The following is a 20,295-nucleotide window of genomic DNA, read 5'->3' on the forward strand; positions in this document are numbered from 1 at the left end:
AGGGAAAGGTGAGGGAGATCCTAGTGTGTGAAATCTATGGAGACTCTCAGCCCTTATTCTAGTTAAGAGATGCAGGAGTGTCAAAATGTGTAAATTGTTTCAACTATTAGCGAAATAACTGATTAATACAGTGGTAACTAGCGCTTCTGAAATCATTAGGGAAAAGGCTGACAGGAAATGTATAAAGATCAGACTGGCACTATACAAACCCAAGGAACAATCTTTTTAAAATTTTTTTGGCCATGCTGCAAGGCTTGTAAGATCTTATTTCCCCAACCAGGAATCAAACCCAGGCCCTTGACAATAAGCTTGGAGTCCTAATGGCTGGACTGCCAAGGAACTCCCTAGGATCAATCTTTTTTTATTTTTAATTTTTTTAAATTTATTTTTTAATTGGACAAAAATTGCTTTACAATGTTGTGTTGAATTCTGCTGTACAATAACACAAATCATCCATAATTATACATATACCCCCTTTCTCTTGAGCCTCCCTCTCCCCCTCCCACCCCTCTAGGTCATCACAGACTGGGTAGGATCAGTCAGATTCTACAAGACTAGGTAGGACCAATCTTAATATCACACACACACACACACACACACAAATGAGATAGTAGGACTTTGCTGGTTACCCAGTGATTACAACTCTGCGCTTCCAATGCAGAGGATGCAGGTTCAATCCCTAGTCAGGGAACTAAGATCCCACATGCCACACAGTATGGCCAAAACCTAAACTAAACTGAACTGAACTAAACTAAAATACACATTTTTATAAAATGAGAGACTTCCCTGGCGGTAGCGGCTAAGAATCCACCTGCCAAGGCAGGGGACACAGGTTCGATCTCTGGTCCAAGATGACTCCACATGCTATGGGGTAACCAAGCCCATGCACCACAACTACTGAGCCACACCCCAGGACCCGTGCTCCACAAGAAAAGCCACCGCAATAAGAAGCCTGTGCTCCGCAACTAGGGAGCAGCCCCAGTCACTGCAACTACAGAAAGCCACCTGCAGCAAGGCAGACTCAGAGCAGCCCAAAAGAAATAAAAATTCTTTTAAATGAGATGGCAAATATCATATACCTCCAGACAGTGATGCAGAAAGTACACAGCACCACCCAGGAAGGATTTTCAAGGGAAAAAAAAACCTGAACCATAATACAGTTCAGTTCAGTTCAGTCACTCAGTCGTGTCCGACTCTTTGCAACCCCATGAACCGCAGCACGCTAGGCCTCCCTGTCCATCACCAACTCCTGGAGCTGACCCAAACTCATGTACATCGAGTTGGTGATGGCATTTAACCATCTCATCCTCTGTCGTTCCCTTCTCCTCCTGCCCTCCATCTTTCCCAGCAACAGGGTCTTTTCAAATGAGAGCTCTTCGCATCAGGTGGCCAAAGTATTGGAGTTTCAGCTTCAGCATCAGTCCTTCCAATGAATATTCAGGACTGATTTCCTTTAGGATGGACTGGTTGGATCTCCTCGCAGTCCAAGGGACTCTCAAGAGTCTTCTCCAACACCACAGTTCAAAAACATCAATTCTTCAGCACTCAGCTTTCTTTATAGTCCAACTCTCACATCCATACATGACTACTAGAAAAACCATAGCCTTGACTAGATAGACCTTTGTTGACAATGTCTCTGCTTTTTAATACACTGTCTAGGTTGGTCATAACTTTCCTTCCAAGGAGTAAGGGTCTTTTAATTTCATGGCTGCAGTCACCATCTGCAGTGATTTTGGAGCTCCAAGAAATAAAACCAGCCACTGTTTCCACTGTTTCCCCATCTATTTCCCATGAAGTAATGGGACTAGATGCCATGATCTTAGTTTTCTGAATGTTGAGATTTAAGCCAACTTTTTCACTCTCCTCTTTCACTTTCATCAAGAGGCTCTTTAGTTCCTCTTCACTTTCTGCCATAAGGGTGGTGTCATCTGCATATCTGAGGTTATTGATATTTCTCTCAGCAATCTTGATTCCAGCTTGTGCTTCTTCCAGCCCAGCATTTCTCATGATGTACTCTGCATATAAGTTAAATAAACAGGGTGACAATATACAGCCTTGACATACTCCTCTTCCTATTTGGAACCAGTCTGTTGTCCCATGTCCAGTTCTAACTGTTGCTTCCTGACCTGCATACAGGTTTCTCAAGAGGTGGGTCAGGTGGTCTGCTATTCCCATCTCTTGGAGAATTTTCCACAGTTTCTTGTGATCCACACAGTCAAAGGCTTTGCCATAGTCAGTAAAGCAGAACTAGATGTTTTTCTGGAACTCTCTTGCTTTTTCGATGATCCATCGGATGCTGGCAATTTGATCTCTGGTTCCTCTGCCTTTTCTAAAACCAGCTTGAACACCTGGAAGTTCACGGTTCACGTATTGCTGAAGCCTGGCTTGGAGAATTCTGAGCATTACTTTACTAGCGTGTGAGATGAGTGCAACTGTGCGGTAGTTTGAGCATTCTTTGGCATTGCTTTTCTTTGGGATTGGAATGAAAACTGACCTTTTCCAGTCCTGTGGCCACTGCTGAGTTTTCCAAATTTGCTGGCATACTGAGTGCAGCACTTTCACAGCATCATCTTTCAGGATCTGAAATAGCTCAACTGGAATTCCATCACCTCCACTAGCTTTGTTCGTAGTGATGCTTCCTAAGGCCCACCCGACTTCACATTCCAGGGTGTCTGGCTCTAGGTGAGTGATCACACCATCCTGATTATCTGGGTTGTGAAGATCTTTTTTGTACAGTTCTTCTGTGTATTCTTGCCACCTCTTCTTAATATCTTCCATGATATAATCAAGCCTTTAAAACTGATCTCGGGCCAGCTGCCAGCGCAGGTGACAGGTTCAGTCCTTGAACTGGGGAGATCCCACATGCCCCGGAGCAGCTCAGCCCGTGCACCACTATTGAGCCTATGCTCTAGAACTCAGGAGCCACAAATACTGAAGCCCAAGTGCCCTGAAGCCCACACTCCACAACAAGGGAAGCCACCGCAATGCCGCATCAGTCGTGTCCGACTCTGTGTGACCCCGTGGACGGTAGTCCTCCAGGCTCCTCTGTCCATGGGATTCTCCGGGCAAGAATACTGGAGTGGGTTGCCATGCCCTCCTCCAGGGGATCTTCCCGACCCAAGGGTTGAAACAGCGCCTTTTATGTCTCCTGCATTGGCAAATGGGCTCTCTACCACTAGCGGCACCTGGAAAGCCCCGATGAGAAGCCTGCACACCACAATTAGAGAGTAGCCCCCGCTCGCCACAACCAGAGAAAAGCCTGAGCAGCAATGAAGGCCCAGCACAGCCAAAAATAAATAAATAAAAATCTAAAAGTTACAAAAGTGATCTCTAGGGCACAGGAAATACTGACCATAAAGGAAGCAATACACCAGATCTCAAAGGAGGGATCTTCTATTGGACTCTAATTTCATCAACCAGTCAATGAAAGGAAAAATAAAAGGGGAGGAAACTGCTCTAAATTAAGAGAAACATAAGACTTAAAAGCCTTATAAAAAACACAAGAGACATAACTAAATAAAAGGGATCTTGTTTGATCCTGATTTTAAACAGAAATTATAAAGAGTATTTTTCTACAATAGAGGAAATTTGAGTACAGCTTGGTAATTGAATATTAAGGAATTATTTGAAATTTTGTTAGATGGGATAATGGCATTGTGGTTAGGCAAGAAAGTATTTGGATATTCCTTTCGAGGTTGCATACTGAAGTGTTTAGAAGTGAATGGGTACGATGTCTGGGTCTTGCTTTAAAATATTCCAGCAGCAAAACATCAGAAGAGGAAAAGAGTAGACAAAACAAGTCCATGATGAGATGAAGCTGGCAGTGGACACCAGAATTTGTTACATTTTCAGCAAAACTCCATCTTATAGTGTGAAGCCCAGAGAAACTCTCATAATCGTGCACATGGGCAAGGGTGGGCTCTATGGCTATATTTGTAACTTTTTGTTGCACTTTTTTGGGTTAGCCAAAAGGTTCATTCAGGTTCTCCCAATAAAATGAAAACTGGAAATGACTTAAGAGTCTTGTCCATAAGAGACAAATCAGCTAACGTGATGAGACGGTCCTGTCAGCAGTCATTTCCTGCTCCTCCTACTTAATGAAACCCCGATTTTATTGATCCCCCACATCAATCTTTTGTGGATGCATCACAGTGAACCCAAGGCACACATTGGAATCTCTTTTGTCAGTAACTGATCCAGCGGTGGGCAGGCAACCGATTTGACCAAGGAGAACGAAGGGAAGATTTTGGTGAGAGGCTTCTAGGGACAATTCACTAATGCATTGATTTTGAGACACATTCTTTCATTTCTGAAATCGGCAGGCTTCTCACAATCAATCTGTCAGAGGACTGCTGTGGTGTGTCATTCCCCACGTGTGTGCAAACTTGATCCAAAAGCCTACTGGTTTGTGACATCTGGGAAGAGCCAGAAAGTGTCAGAACTAAAACCTACAGACTGGGACTCCTCGAGTTAACTGTGGTGATTCTGTGAGGAGACGGCTGTCCTGCCTGTATTCCTGGGAGCACAGAGATTGACGTCTTGGGGAAGAAGACAGACAGGGAAGGCATTGAATTGAAAAGCAATTTAAAGTGGAACTCTGGTGGGAAGATGTTCTGAAAATGCCATAACTAACTTATATCACTTCTATTTTCTTGTTTTGTATGCTCAAGAGTAATATATAATATTTTTAAATTTTATGTTTTTGTCTCAAAGAGGTACTTTATAAGCATCAAATAAAAATTCTAAGGGATAAGAAAGCATTAAGTCAGGTTAATTGTTGGCGCTCTTTATTTTTAATAGTAAATTGATAGTATCTTGGGTTTGACAGAACGTGGTACCTACTTGATAGAGAATAAAGCTAGAAAAGGAAAATGCTTTGCCCTCTTTGTCCACTTCCGGCTTTGGGTACCAAGACAGGCAAGAGTATGATGCTCAGAGTTACGGCGGCTATCTTGGGACCACAAGAGGAAGACAGACAGAATCCCAGGGATGCCAAATTGCATCTTGACATTGTGAGTTACTGACCTACCACTGGAATAGTCTACCTACAGACTACTCATCAGTGAGATAATTAATGCCTTTTCCTGCTTTTTAAAAAAATTTTTGGCCACGCTGGGTAGCATGTATAATCCTAGTTCCCTGACTAGGTATCAAACCCACACCCCCTGCAGTCCCCCTGCAGTGGAAGCATGGAGTCTTAACCACAGGACCACCAGGAAAGCCCTTTATCATTTATGAGACTTTTATTTAGGGATCATACCACCAAACTATAAGCGATAATGATTTGGTGGAATACTGAACAGTAGTTAAAATAAATTATACATGTTGTTTAAGTATATATTACATGTTTATGATATATTTTGTATAAATATTATACATTATGAATATATATTTTTGCAGGTTCACTCCCTGGATCTGGAAGATCCTCTGGAAGAGGGGATGGCAACCCACTCCAGTATTCTTGCCTGGAGAATCCCATGGACAGAGGAGCCTGGCGTGCTGCAGTCCATGGGGTTGCAAAGAGTTGGACATGATTGAGTGAACTGAACTGATGAATATATGTTTAAATCTTAAAAAACGCAGGGTTGGGTTAAAATAGTTTCATAATGGCCCTATCAGTGTGATGTTTATATAAAGTGGAATGAATGAAAATACATTTTTTATGCGTATATTATGTTTTAAACATGGACTTCAGGGACACATACCATCTTTAGAACAGTGGCTATCTCTGGGAAAGGAGTAAGGGAAATAAAATCAGGAAGGGAATATAAACTGAACTCATCTGTACCAGTGATGATTTTCAAAAAGAAAATGTGGTGAACATTGACACTGGCCAAATCTGAGTGGTAAATAAACATCATAGCATATTCTGTACTTCCCTATGTTCTAAAATCTCTCATCATCATGATAAAATTTTAATTACTCAATTTTTCCATATTTATAGTTGCAATAATCTTCCAGAATTCATGTTTCAGAGAGTAATAAAAATATGTTTAACATATTTTTTCTTCACTTGTAAATTGGAAATGTCCTTAAGGAAAAGAAACCACTGAGTCACTAAAAAAAAATTCTACCTAGGCAGTTTGACACAGAATCAGATATTGGTAATGTCTGTACAACTTTGTGAATATACTAAAAACCATGAAATTGTACATTTTATTGGGTTGGCCAAAAAGTTTGTTCAGTTAATAATGCATTGTTCAGTAAGCATCTTGGTGAAAATAAAAATGTGCCTTTTTTACTTAAAACTAAGTGAACTTTTTGGCCAATCCAATAAAAGGGTAAATTGCATGGTATGTGCTTATATCTCAGTTTTAAAAATTAGATACCCCAAAACAATGACCTTTTATTTTTCACGCTTCTGGGGGTTGACTGAGCAGTTTTTCTGCTTCATATGATGGGAGCTAGGGTCACTCACCTGACTGCATTGACCTGGCAGCTGGTCTGGGTTGAAAGGTTCAAGAAGGCTTCACTGTTATGTCAGGAACCTCGGTGCTGGCTGTCAGTTGGGGCATCTTGGATCTCCTTCCCATAGTCTTTAGCAGGACAGCCTCACAGGATGGCAGGTGAGTATAAGAAAGGAAAAGTGGACGCTGCCATGCCTTTCAAGGGCTAGAACCAAAACTGGCTCAGGATCACTTCTGCATTCGGTTGGTCCAAGCAAGTCTCAGCTCATCTTCAAAGCGGGGGGAAAAGCAGCATGTGTCTATTGGGATGGGAGGAACTGCTGGCAACCATCCTTGGAGACAGGCTTCCACAAGTGACAAGGACCACATCGGTTTGAGGCACTGTGGGTACACAGTCATACCATCACTCGCTGGACGTGAACTGACTCGTCATGGCTGGTGACACAGCAGAGACCACTGACATTCTCCATCTCCCACTTCTGAATTAACTCTTCTCCCTCTCTGTAAACGAGAGAGAGCTGCCAATATTGAAAGATGAGAGAAGAGACCCGAGATGTCTTCAATACAGGCAAATTCCAGAAACTTTAAAGCTGAATACAGAGGTTAAGATAACAGTTGCTTATTGTCTTGTTACTTGGGAAAGTGGGTTAACATCTGGGCCTCATTTTCCTGATCTGTGAAATGGGTAAGGACCCACAGCGGGGGACCACATATGAGCAAGTGAAAACTGGCTCTGCTGACAAGCCTGGAGACTAAGAAAGTGAGACACAATTCTGCTAGCAGAACACTCCCAGCTGGACATACACAGCTCTCACAGGATACGAACATGTTTAGAGAAGCTTATGCCATGATTGTTGCGGCAACAAGACAGAAACAAAGCCCTCCACAAGAGCAACAATGATGGAACACCCTCTTCTGACACAAGTGATGCTGCCCCTTGACCAAGGATAACTCCAGCCTTGCTCTAATCCTCCTGCCTCCTGGATAAAAACTAAGACTCTGGAACTCTGATTGTCTGCTTCCTGAATGCATCTAATTCCAAACTGCCAACCCACCAACTTCCCTAATCTCTCTTTAAAATCATCCAGCAAGTGCCCAAATTCTATCAATTTCCTGCCAATTCCGTTTTTATTGAGAGGCTCCTCATAGCAGCAAGATCAATAAACACTTCAGGTGTCTTTTTATGTGGGTTCTAACATACTCATCAAAAGACATACTAGAATATTCTTATTGGGCATAGAAAAAATACCCAACTACTCAGCAATAAATGAATACCTCAATTATGATACATTTGCATAACGGTACATTACGTAACAGTGAGAAACTAATGTCGCTCAACAACATGGTTGAATCTTGTAAGATGGAGCAAAAGAAGCCAAATTCTCAAGAAAATATGCTGTGATCCACTCTTATTAAGTTTTTTTTTATTTTATTTTTTATTTTATTTTTTCTTATTAAGTTTGAAAACAGGTGAATAATCAATGGTGTTAGCCATCAGTTAGGAATCACCCTTGTGGGGGGGATGGGAGGAGGCACGAGGGGGCTTGCGCAGGTGGGTAGTGTCATCATTTCTCTGGGTGCTGGTTATGTGGATATGCTGAAATGATGAAAATTCAAAAAACAGTGTTTATGCTTTGTGTACTTCTCTGTGTATATGTTAATATGAATTAGAAGGGTTTTTTTTTTTAATGGGCAACCGTGTTAAAGGGACATGGAGTAAACCTGAAAAAGCTCCCAATTAACAAAGCTGAAACAATTTGAGCAACAAAATAATGTAGTATTTGGTTATAACCACAATATAAAATAAATGTCCATGTAAAGAGGATGTGGTTACATAAGCAATGGAATACTATCCAGCCATTAAAAAGAATGAAATAACGCCATTTGCAGCAACATGAATGGCTAGTCACTTTCGTAATCTTTCTCCCTAAAACCTACTACCCTAGTCTCACCATGAAAAAAAATGTAGAGACCCAAATCCAGGTCCATTCTTCAAAAGTCCTGACCAGTACTCTTCAAAGCTGTCAAAGTCATCAAGAACAAGGAAAATCTGGGAAGCGATCACAGTCAAGAACAGCCTAAGGAGGGAACTCCCTGGCGGTCCAGTGATTAGGAATCTGATGCCCGCCTAGGTTAGATACCTGGTGAGGGAAACTAACATCGCACAAGCCGCGGGGCATAGTCAAAAAAAAAAGCCTAAGAATACATGAGTAAATTTAATCTGGCGTCTTGGACAAGATCCTGGAACAGAAAAGGGGCACTAGCTGAAAAAAAAAGTTTTTAAAAATTTTAAAACACTGAATTTAGTTAATAATAATATACCAACCGAGGTGGTTTCTCATATGTGACAGACGTACCTCAGTAGGGTATGTCTCGAATAATTATTCAAGCTCCTCACAACAAGGTGAGGAGTACACAAGCTCCAAGTATCATCTGCAATTTTTCTGTAAATCTAAAACTTCTAAAAGAAAATGTTTTATTTTGCTTTCAAACACGGACCCGCAACTGTGCCTGCTCACAAAGCTGTGAGAAATTATTACAGGTGTACAAGCCAAGTGCAAGGCTCAATGCTTAACACATAGATATGAGGTGTAGTTGTGGTTTCACGTGAAACAAGGGACAAGAATTCGCATACTCACCAATCGTTACCAGTATAAGCCCAAGGGGCCCTATACAGCCCAGCCCGTCCCGCACACGCGCAGACGCGCAAGCGGGCGCACGCCGGCCGGCGCGCTCACGCCGTGGGGGCGGGGCACCGAGGACGCTGGCGTAGGGCGGGGCCAGGCGCAGTTCCCACGCCGGTCGCGGCGCCCGGAAGTAATGTGTCAGGGGACTCCGCGGGGCGGAAGCCGCGCGTAAGTGGAGGCAGTGGCGCCGCCGGGGCAGGGGACGCTGCTGTTGCTGTTGCTAGACGACGCGAACTAGCCTTCGTCACTTCCTTCGCCCGCCGTCTGCCCACTCCCCAGGCCGGAACCCAGGGGCCCGGAGCCGGGGTGGGCGCAGGCTCGTCCTCCGACGTCCAGGACAGCAGCCAGCTGGGCAGCTGGAGTGAAGGCCACGCCACCTGCAGGGAAGAATCCGAGCCGAGGCGGGAAGATGGCTGCAGACAAGCCTGCAGGTGAGGCGCCCGCGCCCGCGCGCTGGAGCGGCGGGAGCGGGCAAACCCTGCGCTGCTGCCGCGGGGCCCCAGGTGGGGACTTCGGGGCTACTCCCTTTGGGGCGTGCATTTCTCTCCCTTAGATCCTCCCTCCGCCGCCGCTAATGTGAGTCTTTGGGCCCCAGGTTCAGTAGTTTCTTACCAAATGCAACATGAAGCCGCTTCTGGTCGCCTTTGCCTTGCTCTGCGGAATATCTTTGGTTTAAAAAGCATGAATCCAGATGGCCGTTTCACAGACTTTTCGACTTCCCTCTGGGGAAGGCAGAGCAAGGAAACTTCAGCCCGGAGACGCAGCTGCCGTGATGCCCGTGGCTCAGGCTACGACGCTTAACCTGGGTGGCTTCGGCCACACCAGCCTGCCTGTGGTCAGTGACGTCCTGTGTAATTAACTTTGTAAAAATCACTTATTGAAATAGACATTATCGTGTCTCACTTCGGTCTGTGCTCTCTGAAAGTGAAAGTGAAGTCGCTCAGTCGTGTCCGACTCTTTGCGAACCCGTGGACTAACGTAGCCCACCAGGCTCTTCCATCCATGGGATTCTCCAGGCAAGAACACTGGAGTGGGTTGCCGTTTCCTTCTCCAGGGGATCTTCCCGACCCAGGGATCGAACCCAGGTCTCCCGCATTGCGGGCAGACGCTTTAACCTCTGAGCCACCGGGGAAGCCCCTGTGCTCTCTAGGGTCTTGGTATTTAGAACCTTTTTCTCCCTAGTTCATCAAGATTAACTAATCTCGACGGGTTTGTTTATGGATTACTACTCCATTCCTAGAATCTTCTCCATTGAGGAATATAAAATTCTTTCCTGCCTACCTCTGGGATGATCTTGGTACCTGTTTCCTGTAAGAAAATACTGTTCTCTGTGGCATCCATCCACGTTTTGTTGGAAGGCGCTTAAATTACAGGTTTTAGGAGTGGTCAACACAGACTTTTTACAATAAAATGTATATATTTTTTAAGAAGGAAAAGAAAATGTGCTGCAAGGTTTTTTAATTAGATCCTGATCTCAATAATTGACAAACTGGATTTGAAATTAAAGTGAGCCAATCCTGATACATGCATGTGTGCTCAGGTGCTGACTCTTTTCAACCCCATGGACTGTAGCCCGTCAGGCTGAAATTTTCCAGGCAAGAATAGTGGAGTGGGTTGCCATTTCCTACTTCAGGGGACCGTCGGGATCCTAATACAGGTACAGATAAGTAAAATCGTTAGAGCATCTCTTCAGTAATCTAAGAAAAACAAGAGAAAAGATCTAGAAAGTGGGGCTAAGCATTTAGAGCGCACTAGAGAACTTTAGGTAGGCTGGTCAGGAAAAGCCTCTCATGAGGTGATATTTGAGCCGACACCCCAGTGAAATAGAGTGAGCCTTATGGAATGGGGAGGGTTGGGTTGAGAGAAAGTTCCACGCAGGGAATAAGCTTGGCCTGTCCATGTCTGGACCAAGGGGACCTGCATGTTGTTGTTGATCAGTTGCTAAGTCACATCCTACTCTTTGTGATTCCATGGATGGTTGCCTGCCAGGCTCCTCTGTCCTTCACTCTCTCCCAGAGTTTGCTAAGATTCTTGTCCATTGACTCCATAATGCTGTCTAACCGTTTCATCCTCTGCCACCCCCTTCTCCTTTTGCCTTCAATCTTTCCCAGCATCAGAGTCTTTTCCAGTGGGTCCACTTTTCATATCAGGTGGCCAAAGTATTGGAGTTTCAGCAACAGATCGCCAATGAATATTCAGGCTTGATTTCCTTTAGGATTGACTGGTTTGAATTCTTTGCAGTCCAGGGGGCTCTCAAGAGTCTTCTCCAGCACCACAGTTTGAAAGCATGAATTGTTAAGCTCTCAGCCTTCTTTATGGTCCAGCTGTCACATCCCTACTAGAAAAACCATGACTACTAGAAAAACCATAGCTTTGACTATACATACCAGTCTATCAATGCTTCTACTTCTTCCTCTTCTATTTCCTGTAAAGTGATGGGACCAGATGCCATGATCTTAGTTTTTTGAATGTTGAATTTCAAGCCAGGTTTTTCACTCTCCTGTTTCACCCTCATCAGGAGGCTCTTTCGCTCCTCTTTGCTTTCTGCCTTTAGAGTGGTATCATCTGCGTATCTGAGGTTATTGATACTTCTTCCAACAGTCTTGATTCCAGCTTGTTATTTCATCCAGCCCAGCATTTCACACGATGAACTTTGCATAGAAGTTAAATAACCAAGGTGACAATATACAGCCTTTTTGTACTCCTTTCCTAATTTTGCATGTCAGTTGTTCCACGTCCAGTTCTAACTGTTGCTTTTTGAGCCACATACAAGTTTCTCAGGAGACAGTTAAGGTGATCTGGTAATCCCATCTCTTTAAGAATTTTCCACAATTTGTTGTGATCCCCACAGTCAAGTACTTTATTGTAGTCAGTGAAGCAGAAGTTTTTCTGGAACTCCCTTGCTTCTTCCATGTTCCAAAGAACAATGACAATTCCATGTCTGGCTCCTCTGCCCCTTCGAAACCCAGCTTGTACATCTGGAAGTTCTCAGTTCAGGTGCTGTTGAAGCCTAGCTTGAAGGATTTTGAGTATTCCCTTACTTACATGAAATGAGTGCAATTGTACAGTAGTTTGAACATTCCTTGGCATTGCCTTTCTTTGGGATTGGAATGAAAACTGAACTTTTCCACTCCTGTGGCCACTGCTGAGTTTTCCAAATTTGCTGGCATATTGAGTGCAGCACTTTCACAGCAGCATCTTTCAGGATTTGAAATAGCTTAGCTGGAATTCCATCACCTCCACTAGCTTTGTTTGTAGTGATGCTTCCTTCCTAAGGCCCACTTAACTTCACATTCCAGGATGTCTGACTCTAGGTGAGTGACCACACCATTGTGGTTATCTTAGTCATTATGACCTTTTTTGTATAGTTCTTCTATGTATTCTTGCCACCTCTTCTTAATCTCTTCTGCTTCTGTTAGGTCCATACCATTTCTGTCCTTTATCATGCCAATCCTTGCATGAGATGTTCCCTTGATATCTCTAATTTTCTTAGAGAGATCTCTAGTCTTTCCCATTCTATTGTTTTCCTCTATTTCTTTGCATTGGTCACTTAAGAAGGCCTTCTTGTCCCTCCTTGCTATTCTCTGGAAGTCTGCATTCAGTTGGGTATATCTTTCCCTTTGTCCCTTGCCTTTGATTTCTCTTCTTTCCTCAGCCATTTAGAAAGCCTCCTCAGACAGCCACTTTGCCTTATTACATTTGTTTTTCTTTGGGATGGTTTTGTTCACTGCCTTCTGTACAGTGTTACAAACCCCCTGTCCATAATTCTTCAGGCACTCCAGATCTAATCCCTTGAATCTGTTCATTACCTCCACTGTATAAGGGGTTTGATTTAGGTCATACGTGAAAGGCCTGGTGGTTTTATCTGCTCTCTTCAGTTTAAGCCTGAATTTTGCAGTAAGGAGATCATGATCTGAACCACATTCAGCCCCAAGTCTTGTTTTTGCTGACTATATACAGAGTCTGCATCGTTGGCTGCAAAGAACATAATCAGTCTGATTTCGCCATTGATCATCTGGTGATGTCCATGTGTAGAGTCGTCTCCTGGGTTGTCGGAAAAGGGTGTTTGATATGACCAGCATGTTCTCTTGACAGAACTCTGTTAGCCTTTGCCCTTCTTCATTTTTACTCTGTGGCCAAACTTGCCTATTATTCTGGGTTTGTCTTGACTTCCTACTTTTGCATGCCAATCCCCTATGATGAAAAGGACATCTTTTTTGTTTTTTTGGTGTTCGTTCTAGAAGCTCCTCTGTCCTTGGAATTCTCTTGGCAAGAATACTGGAGTGGGTAGCCATTCCCTTCTTCAGGGGATCTTCCTGACCCAGGGATCAGTCCCGGGTCTCCTGCATTGCAGGCAGATTCTCTACCATCTGAGCCACCTGGAAAGCCCATAGGTCTTCATAGAACTGGTCAGCTTCAGCTTCTTCAGCATCAATGGTTGGGGCATAGACTCGAGTTACTATGATGTTGGATGCTTTGCCTTGGAAACGAACTGATTACTTCGTTGTTTTTGAAATTGCACCCGAGTAATGCATTTTGGACTCTTGTTGACCATGAGGACTTCTCAGTTTCTTCTGAGGGATTCTTGCCCACAGTGGTAGATGGTCATCTGGATTAAATTCACCCATTCCCATCCACTTTAGTTCACTGATTCCTAGAATGTTGATGTTCACTCTTGCCATCTCCTGCTTGACCACGTCCAATTTATTTTGATTAATGGACCTAACATTCCAGGTTCCTATGCAGACTTTACAGCCACACACATCCATAGCTGAGTGTTGTTCCCATGTTGGCTCAGCCACTTCATTCTTTCTGGAGCTATTGGTAATTGCCCTCTGCTCTTCCCCAGTAGCATATGGGACCCCTTCCCACCTGGGGGGCTCATCTTCCAGTGTCATATCTTTTTGCCTTTCATACAGGTACTCATGTCCATGGGTTCTCCGGGCAAGAATACTGGAGTGGATTGCCGTTTCCTCCTCCAGTGGACCACATCTTGTCAGAACTCTTCACTGTAACTCATCGTCTTTGGTGGCCCTGCATGGCATGGCTTATAGCTTCATTGAGTTACAAAGCCCCTTCGCCACAGTAAGGCTGTGATCCATGAAGGGGAAAGCTGACCAGCATATCCCTTCTCCATTTAGGACATTGTCTCTCCCCAAGGTTTACCATTCCTACTTGTCCGTATCAGTGCACTTGCCTGGAATGACCTTTTTAGCTCTGAAATCTATCTAGTTTTCAAGTCTTAACCTCCGTTATTCTTCTACTTAATCATTCTTTGGTTCACCAGAATTGAGTGCCAAGCCCTGCCTTTGATGTTGAAGAAATGTATGTGACACAGTCCCTGCTTTTGACTATCTCCTCTTCAGTCTGTTAGAGACAGCCCTGAAATAGTGACACTCCCATTTGGGAAGAGCTATGTAATATGTGTCACAGAAAAATACTGTTTAGAATGATTTGGGACCTGTTGCTTTGATTGGTTTAAGCTTATAGCCCACCCTGTAGGAAGCTTCCTGCCTGGATAATGAGGTTGACTTTGTATTAAGTAAGTAACGATAGATTTAAATAAAACAACACTGGAAGCCCAGAGACTGAAACCAGATAATGTTGTGGTATTCAGTTCAGTTCAGTCGCTCAGTCGTGTCCAACTCCTTGCAACCCCATGAATTGCAGCACACCAGGCCTCCCTGTCCATCACCAACTCCCGGAGTTTGCTCAAACTAATGTCCATCGAGTCAGTGATGCCATCCAACCATCTCATCCTCTGTCATCCCCTTCTCGTCCTGCCTCCAATCCCTCCTAGCATCAGGGTCTTTTCCAATGAGTCAACTCTTCATATGAGGTGGCCAAAGTATTAGAGTTTCAGCTTCAGCATCAGTCCTTCCAATGAACACCCAGGACTGATCTCCTTTAGGATGGACTGGTTGGATCTCCTTGCAGTCCATGGGACTCTCAAGAGTCTTCTCTGACACCACAGTTCAAAAGCATCAATTTTTCGGCGCTCAACTTTCTTCACAGTCCAGCTCTCACATCCAAACATGACCACTGGAAAAACCATAGCCTTGACCAGACGGACCTTTGTTGGCAAAGTAATGTCTCTGCTTTTTAATATGCTATCTAGTAAGTAAGAATAGATTTAAATAAAACAACACTGGAAGCCCAGAAACTGAAACCAGATAATGTTGTGGTATTCAGTTCAGTTCAGTTGCTCAGTCGTGTCTGACTCCTTGTGACCCCATGAACTGCAGCATGCCAGGCCTCCCTGTCCATCACCAATTCCCAGAGTTTACTCAAACTCATGCCCATCGAGTCGGTGATGCCATCCAGCCATCTCATCCTCTGTCGTCCCCTTCTCCTCCTGCCCCCAACCCCTCCTAAGCTTCAGGGTCTTTTCCAATGAGTCAACTCTTCACATGAGGTGGCCAAAGTATTGGAGTTTCAGCTTCAGCATCAGTCCTTCCAATGAACACCCAGGACTGATCTCCTTTAGGGTGGACTGGTTGGATCTCCTTGCAGTCCAAGGGACTCTCAAGAGTCTTCTCCAACACCACAGTTCAAAAGCATCAATTTGTTGGCACTCAACTTTCTTCACAGTCCAGCTCTCACATCCGTACATGACCACTGGAAAAACCATAGCCTTGACCAGACGGACCTTTGTTGGCAAAGTAATATCTCTGCTTTTTAATATGCTATCTAGGTTGGTCATAACTTTCATTCCAAGGAGTAAGTGTCTTTTAATTTCATGGCTGCAGTCACCATCTGCAGTGATTTTGGAGCCCCCCAAAATAAAGTCAGCCACTGTTTCCACTGTTTCCCCATCTATTTGCCATGAAGTGATGGGACCAGATGCCATGATCTTAGTTTTCTGAATGTTGAGCTTTAAGCCAACTTCTTCACTCTCCTCTTTCACTCTCATCAAGAGGCTTTTTAGTTCCTCTTCACTTTCTGCCATAAGGGTGGTGTCATCTGCATATCTGAGGTTATTGATATTTCTCCCAGCAATCTTGATTCCAGCTTGTGCTTCTTCCAGCCCAGGGTTTCTCATGATGTACTCTGCATATAAGTTAAATCAGCAGGGTGACAACATACAGCCTTGACGTACTCCTTTTCCTATTTGGAACCAGTCTGTTCTTCCATGTCCAGTTCTAACTGTTGCTTCCCGACCTGCATACAGATTTCTCAAGAGGCAGGTCAGATGGTCTGGATTCCCATCTCTTTCAGTAAATATTCACCGGTTTAGCCTACCCTGCCAGGCACTGCAAAGTCTCTGTCCTTAGTAATTAGGATTTCCAAGCTGTGAAAAATTGTGCTGAGGGACTTGCCTAAGGATTCAGTGGTTAAGATTGCACGCTTCCTCTACAGGGAGTGTGGGTTCCATCCCTGGACAGGGAACTGAAATCTCACATGATGCATGGTGTGGCCCCCCAAAAAAAAAATGTGAAGAGAAAATAAGAGGATAGAGGATAACTGTGAGCAGGGATCCTACTTTGAGTGGATTGATGAGAGGAGGAAGGGCTCTGTTAGAGACGACATTCGAACAAAGACCCTAAGATAAAGAGCCAGCCGACCGAATGGGGGAAGAAGGATACAGGTGGGAGGAGTATCCACTGTGCAGACCCCTTGGACAGCAGGAAGACCCCCTGGAGCATAAGCACCATGAGGACAAGCACGTTTGTCTGTTTAGTCATGTACTACCTCCAGCTCCTAGACCAATAGCTGGTGTATCAAAGCACTCAACGTGTTCATAGCCTAGTAAGCGGAGGACACATGGCAAGAGGCCAAGTTAGAATTGTGGCAGAGGCCAGCTTCTTCCAGCCTTATACAGGCCATGGAAGAAGGTGGAATTTCTTTCTAACTAAAGAGGAGCCTTAGAGATTTCAGCAGGGGCCTCCAGGATCTTTTAGTGGCAGCCTGTGAGATCTAGTTCCCTGACCGGAAAGAGAACCCGGGCACCCTGCCTTGAGAGTGCAAAGTCTCAGCCACTAGTCCATGAGTTCATGTTTTAAGTGATCCAGGTAAGAAGTGATGAAGAGTTAGGAGCCTGGGGTGTGACATCAGACAGCCTAGGTTCATCCTGCTTGTGCCACTTATTCGTGTGACCTGGGGCAGATTTTAAGAAACCATTTTTTTTTTTTTTTTTAGCTGTGAAACTGTACTGATGACCTTTTATTTTATTTTATTTTTTTTTTAATTTTTTTATTAGTTGGAGGCTAATTACTTCACAACATTTCAGTGGGTTTTGTCATACATTGATATGAATCAGCCATAGATTTACACTTATTCCCCATCCCGATCCCCCCTCCCACCTCCCTCTCCACCCGATTCCTCTGGGTCTTCCCAGTGTACCAGGCCCGAGCACTTGTCTCATGCATCCCACCTGGGCTGGTGATCTGTTTCACCATAGATAGTATACATGCTGTTCTTTTGAAACATCCCACCCTCACCTTCTCCCACAGAGTTCAAAAGTCTGTTCTGTATTTCTGTGTCTCTTTTTCTGTTTTGCATATAGGGTTATCGTTACCATCTTTCTAAATTCCATATATATGTGTTAGTATGCTGTAATGTTCTTTATCTTTCTGGCTTACTTCACTCTGTATAAGGGGCTCCAGTTTCATCCATCTCATTAGGACTGGTTCAAATGAATTCTTTTTGACGGCTGAGTAATATTCCATGGTGTATATGTACCACAGCTTCCTTATCCATTCATCTGCTGATGGGCATCTAGGTTGCTTCCATGTCCTGGCTATTATAAACAGTGCTGCGATGAACATTGGGGTGCACGTGTCTCTTTCAGATCTGGTTTCCTCAGTGTGTATGCCCAGAAGTGGTATTGCTGGGTCATATGGCAGTTCTATTTCCAGTTTTTTAAGGAATCTCCACACTGTTTTCCATAGTGGCTGTACTAGTTTGCATTCCCACCGACAGTGTAAGAGGGTTCCCTTTTCTCCACAGCCTCTCCAGCATTTATTGCTTGTAGACTTTTGGATAGCAGCCATCCTGACTGGTGTGTAATGGTACCTCATTGTGGTTTTGATTTGCATTTCTCTAATAATGAGTGATGTTGAGCACCTTTTCATGTGTTTGTTAGCCATCTGTATGTCTTCTTTGGAGAAATGTCTGTTTAGATCTTTGGCCCATTTTTTGATTGGGTCATTTATTTTTCTGGAATTGAGCTGCAGGAGTTGCTTGTATATTTTTGAGATTAATCCTTTGTCTGTTTCTTCATTTGCTATTATTTTCTCCCAATCTGAGGGCTGTCTTTTCACCTTACTTATAGTTTCCTTTGTAGTGCAAAAGCTTTTAAGTTTCATTAGATCCCATTTGTTTAGTTTTGCTTTTATTTCCAATATTCTGGGAGGTGGGTCATAGAGGATCTTGCTGTGATTTATGTTGGAGAGTGTTTTGCCTATGTTCTCCTCTAGGAGTTTTATAGTTTCTGGTCTGACATTTAGATCTTTAATCCATTTTGAGTTTATTTTTGTGTATGGTGTTAGAAAGTGTTCTAGTTTCATTCTTTTACAAGTGGTTGACCAGCTTTCCCAGCACCACTTGTTAAAGAGGTTGTCTTTTTTCCATTGTATATCCTTGCCTCCTTTGTCAAAGATAAGGTGTCCATAGGTTCGTGGATTTATCTCTGGGCTTTCTATTCTGTTCCATTGATCTATATTTCTGTCTTTGTGCCAGTACCATACTGTCTTGATGACTGTGGCTTTGTAGTAGAGTCTGAAGTCAGGCAGGTTGATTCCTCCAGTTCCATTCTTCTTTCTCAAGATTACTTTGGCTATTCGAGGTTTTTTGTATTTCCATACAAATTGTGAAATTCTGTGGTCTAGTTCTGTGAAAAATACCGTTGGTAGCTTGATAGGGATTGCATTGAATCTATAGATTGCTTTGGGTAGAATAGCCATTTTGACAATATTGATTCTTCCAATCCATGAACACGGTATGTTTCTCCATCTGTTTGTGTCCTCTTTGATTTCTTTCATCAGTGTTTTATAGTTTTCTATGTATAGGTCTTTTGTTTCTTTAGGTAGATATACTCCTAAGTATTTTATTCTTTTTGTTGCAATGGTGAATGGTATTGTTTCCTTAATTTCTCTTTCTGTTTTTTCATTGTTAGTATATAGGAATGCAAGGGATTTCTGTGTGTTAATTTTATATCCTTCAACTTTACTATATTCATTGATTAGTTCTAGTAATTTTCTGGTAGAGTCTTTAGGGTTTTCTATGTAGAGGATCATGTCATCTGCAAACAGTGAGAGTTTCACTTCTTCTTTTCCTATCTGGATTCCTTTTACTTCTTTTTCTGCTCTGATTGCTGTGGCCAAAACTTCCAACACTATGTTGAACAGTAGTGGTGAGAGTGGGCACCCTTGTCTTGTTCCTGATTTCAGGGGAAATGCTTTCAATTTTTCACCATTGAGGGTGATGCTTGCTGTGGGTTTGTCATATATAGCTTTTATTATGTTGAGGTATGTTCCTTCTATTCCTGCTTTTTGGAGAGTTTTAATCATAAATGAGTGTTGAATTTTGTCAAAGGCTTTCTCTGCATCTATTGAGATAATCATATGGTTTTTATCTTTCAATTTGTTAATGTGGTGTATTACGTTGATTGATTTGCGGATATTGAAGAATCCTTGCATTCCTGGGATAAAGCCCACTTGGTCGTGGTGTATGATTTTTTTAATATGTTGTTGGATTCTGTTTGCTAGAATTTTGTTAAGGATTTTTGCATCTGTGTTCATCAGTGATATTGGCCTGTAGTTTTCTTTTTTTGTGGCATCTTTGTCTGATTTTGGAATTAGGGTGATGGTGGCCTCATAGAATGAGTTTGGAAGTTTACCTTCTTCTGCAATTTTCTGGAAGAGTTTGAGTAAGGTAGGTGTTAGCTCTTCTCTAAATTTTTGGTAGAATTCAGCTGTGAAGCCATCTGGTCCTGGGCTTTTGTTTGCTGGAAGATTTTTGATTACAGTTTCGATTTCCTTGCCTGTGATGGGTCTGTTAAGATCTTCTATTTCTTCCTGGTTCAGTTTTGGAAAGTTATACTTTTCTAAGAATTTGTCCATTTCATCCAAGTTGTCCATTTTATTGGCATAGAGCTGCTGGTAGTAGTCTCTTATGATCCTTTGTATTTCAGTGTTGTCTGTTGTGATCTCTCCATTTTCATTTCTAATTTTGTTAATTTGGTTCTTCTCTCTTTGTTT

General features: G+C 43.2%; 1 protein-coding gene across 2 annotated transcripts in view; it reads left to right on the plus strand.

Annotated features, from left to right (window-relative positions):
- The first annotated feature begins 9,235 nt into the window (after window positions 1–9,235).
- The window catches only part of CNOT10 (CCR4-NOT transcription complex subunit 10), a 64,335-nt gene continuing 53,275 nt past the window's right edge, over window positions 9,236–20,295 (plus strand). For both annotated transcript variants that reach the window (XM_043886231.1, XM_043886232.1), the window contains exon 1: window positions 9,236–9,525. In XM_043886231.1, coding sequence (XP_043742166.1) covers window positions 9,504–9,525 — 22 coding nt within the window. In that variant the 5' untranslated portion in view covers window positions 9,236–9,503. The remainder of the gene's footprint in view (window positions 9,526–20,295) is intronic.

The sequence above is a fragment of the Cervus elaphus genome, chromosome 24, assembly GCF_910594005.1.
Source record: "Cervus elaphus chromosome 24, mCerEla1.1, whole genome shotgun sequence".
Lineage (NCBI taxonomy): Eukaryota > Metazoa > Chordata > Mammalia > Artiodactyla > Cervidae > Cervus > Cervus elaphus.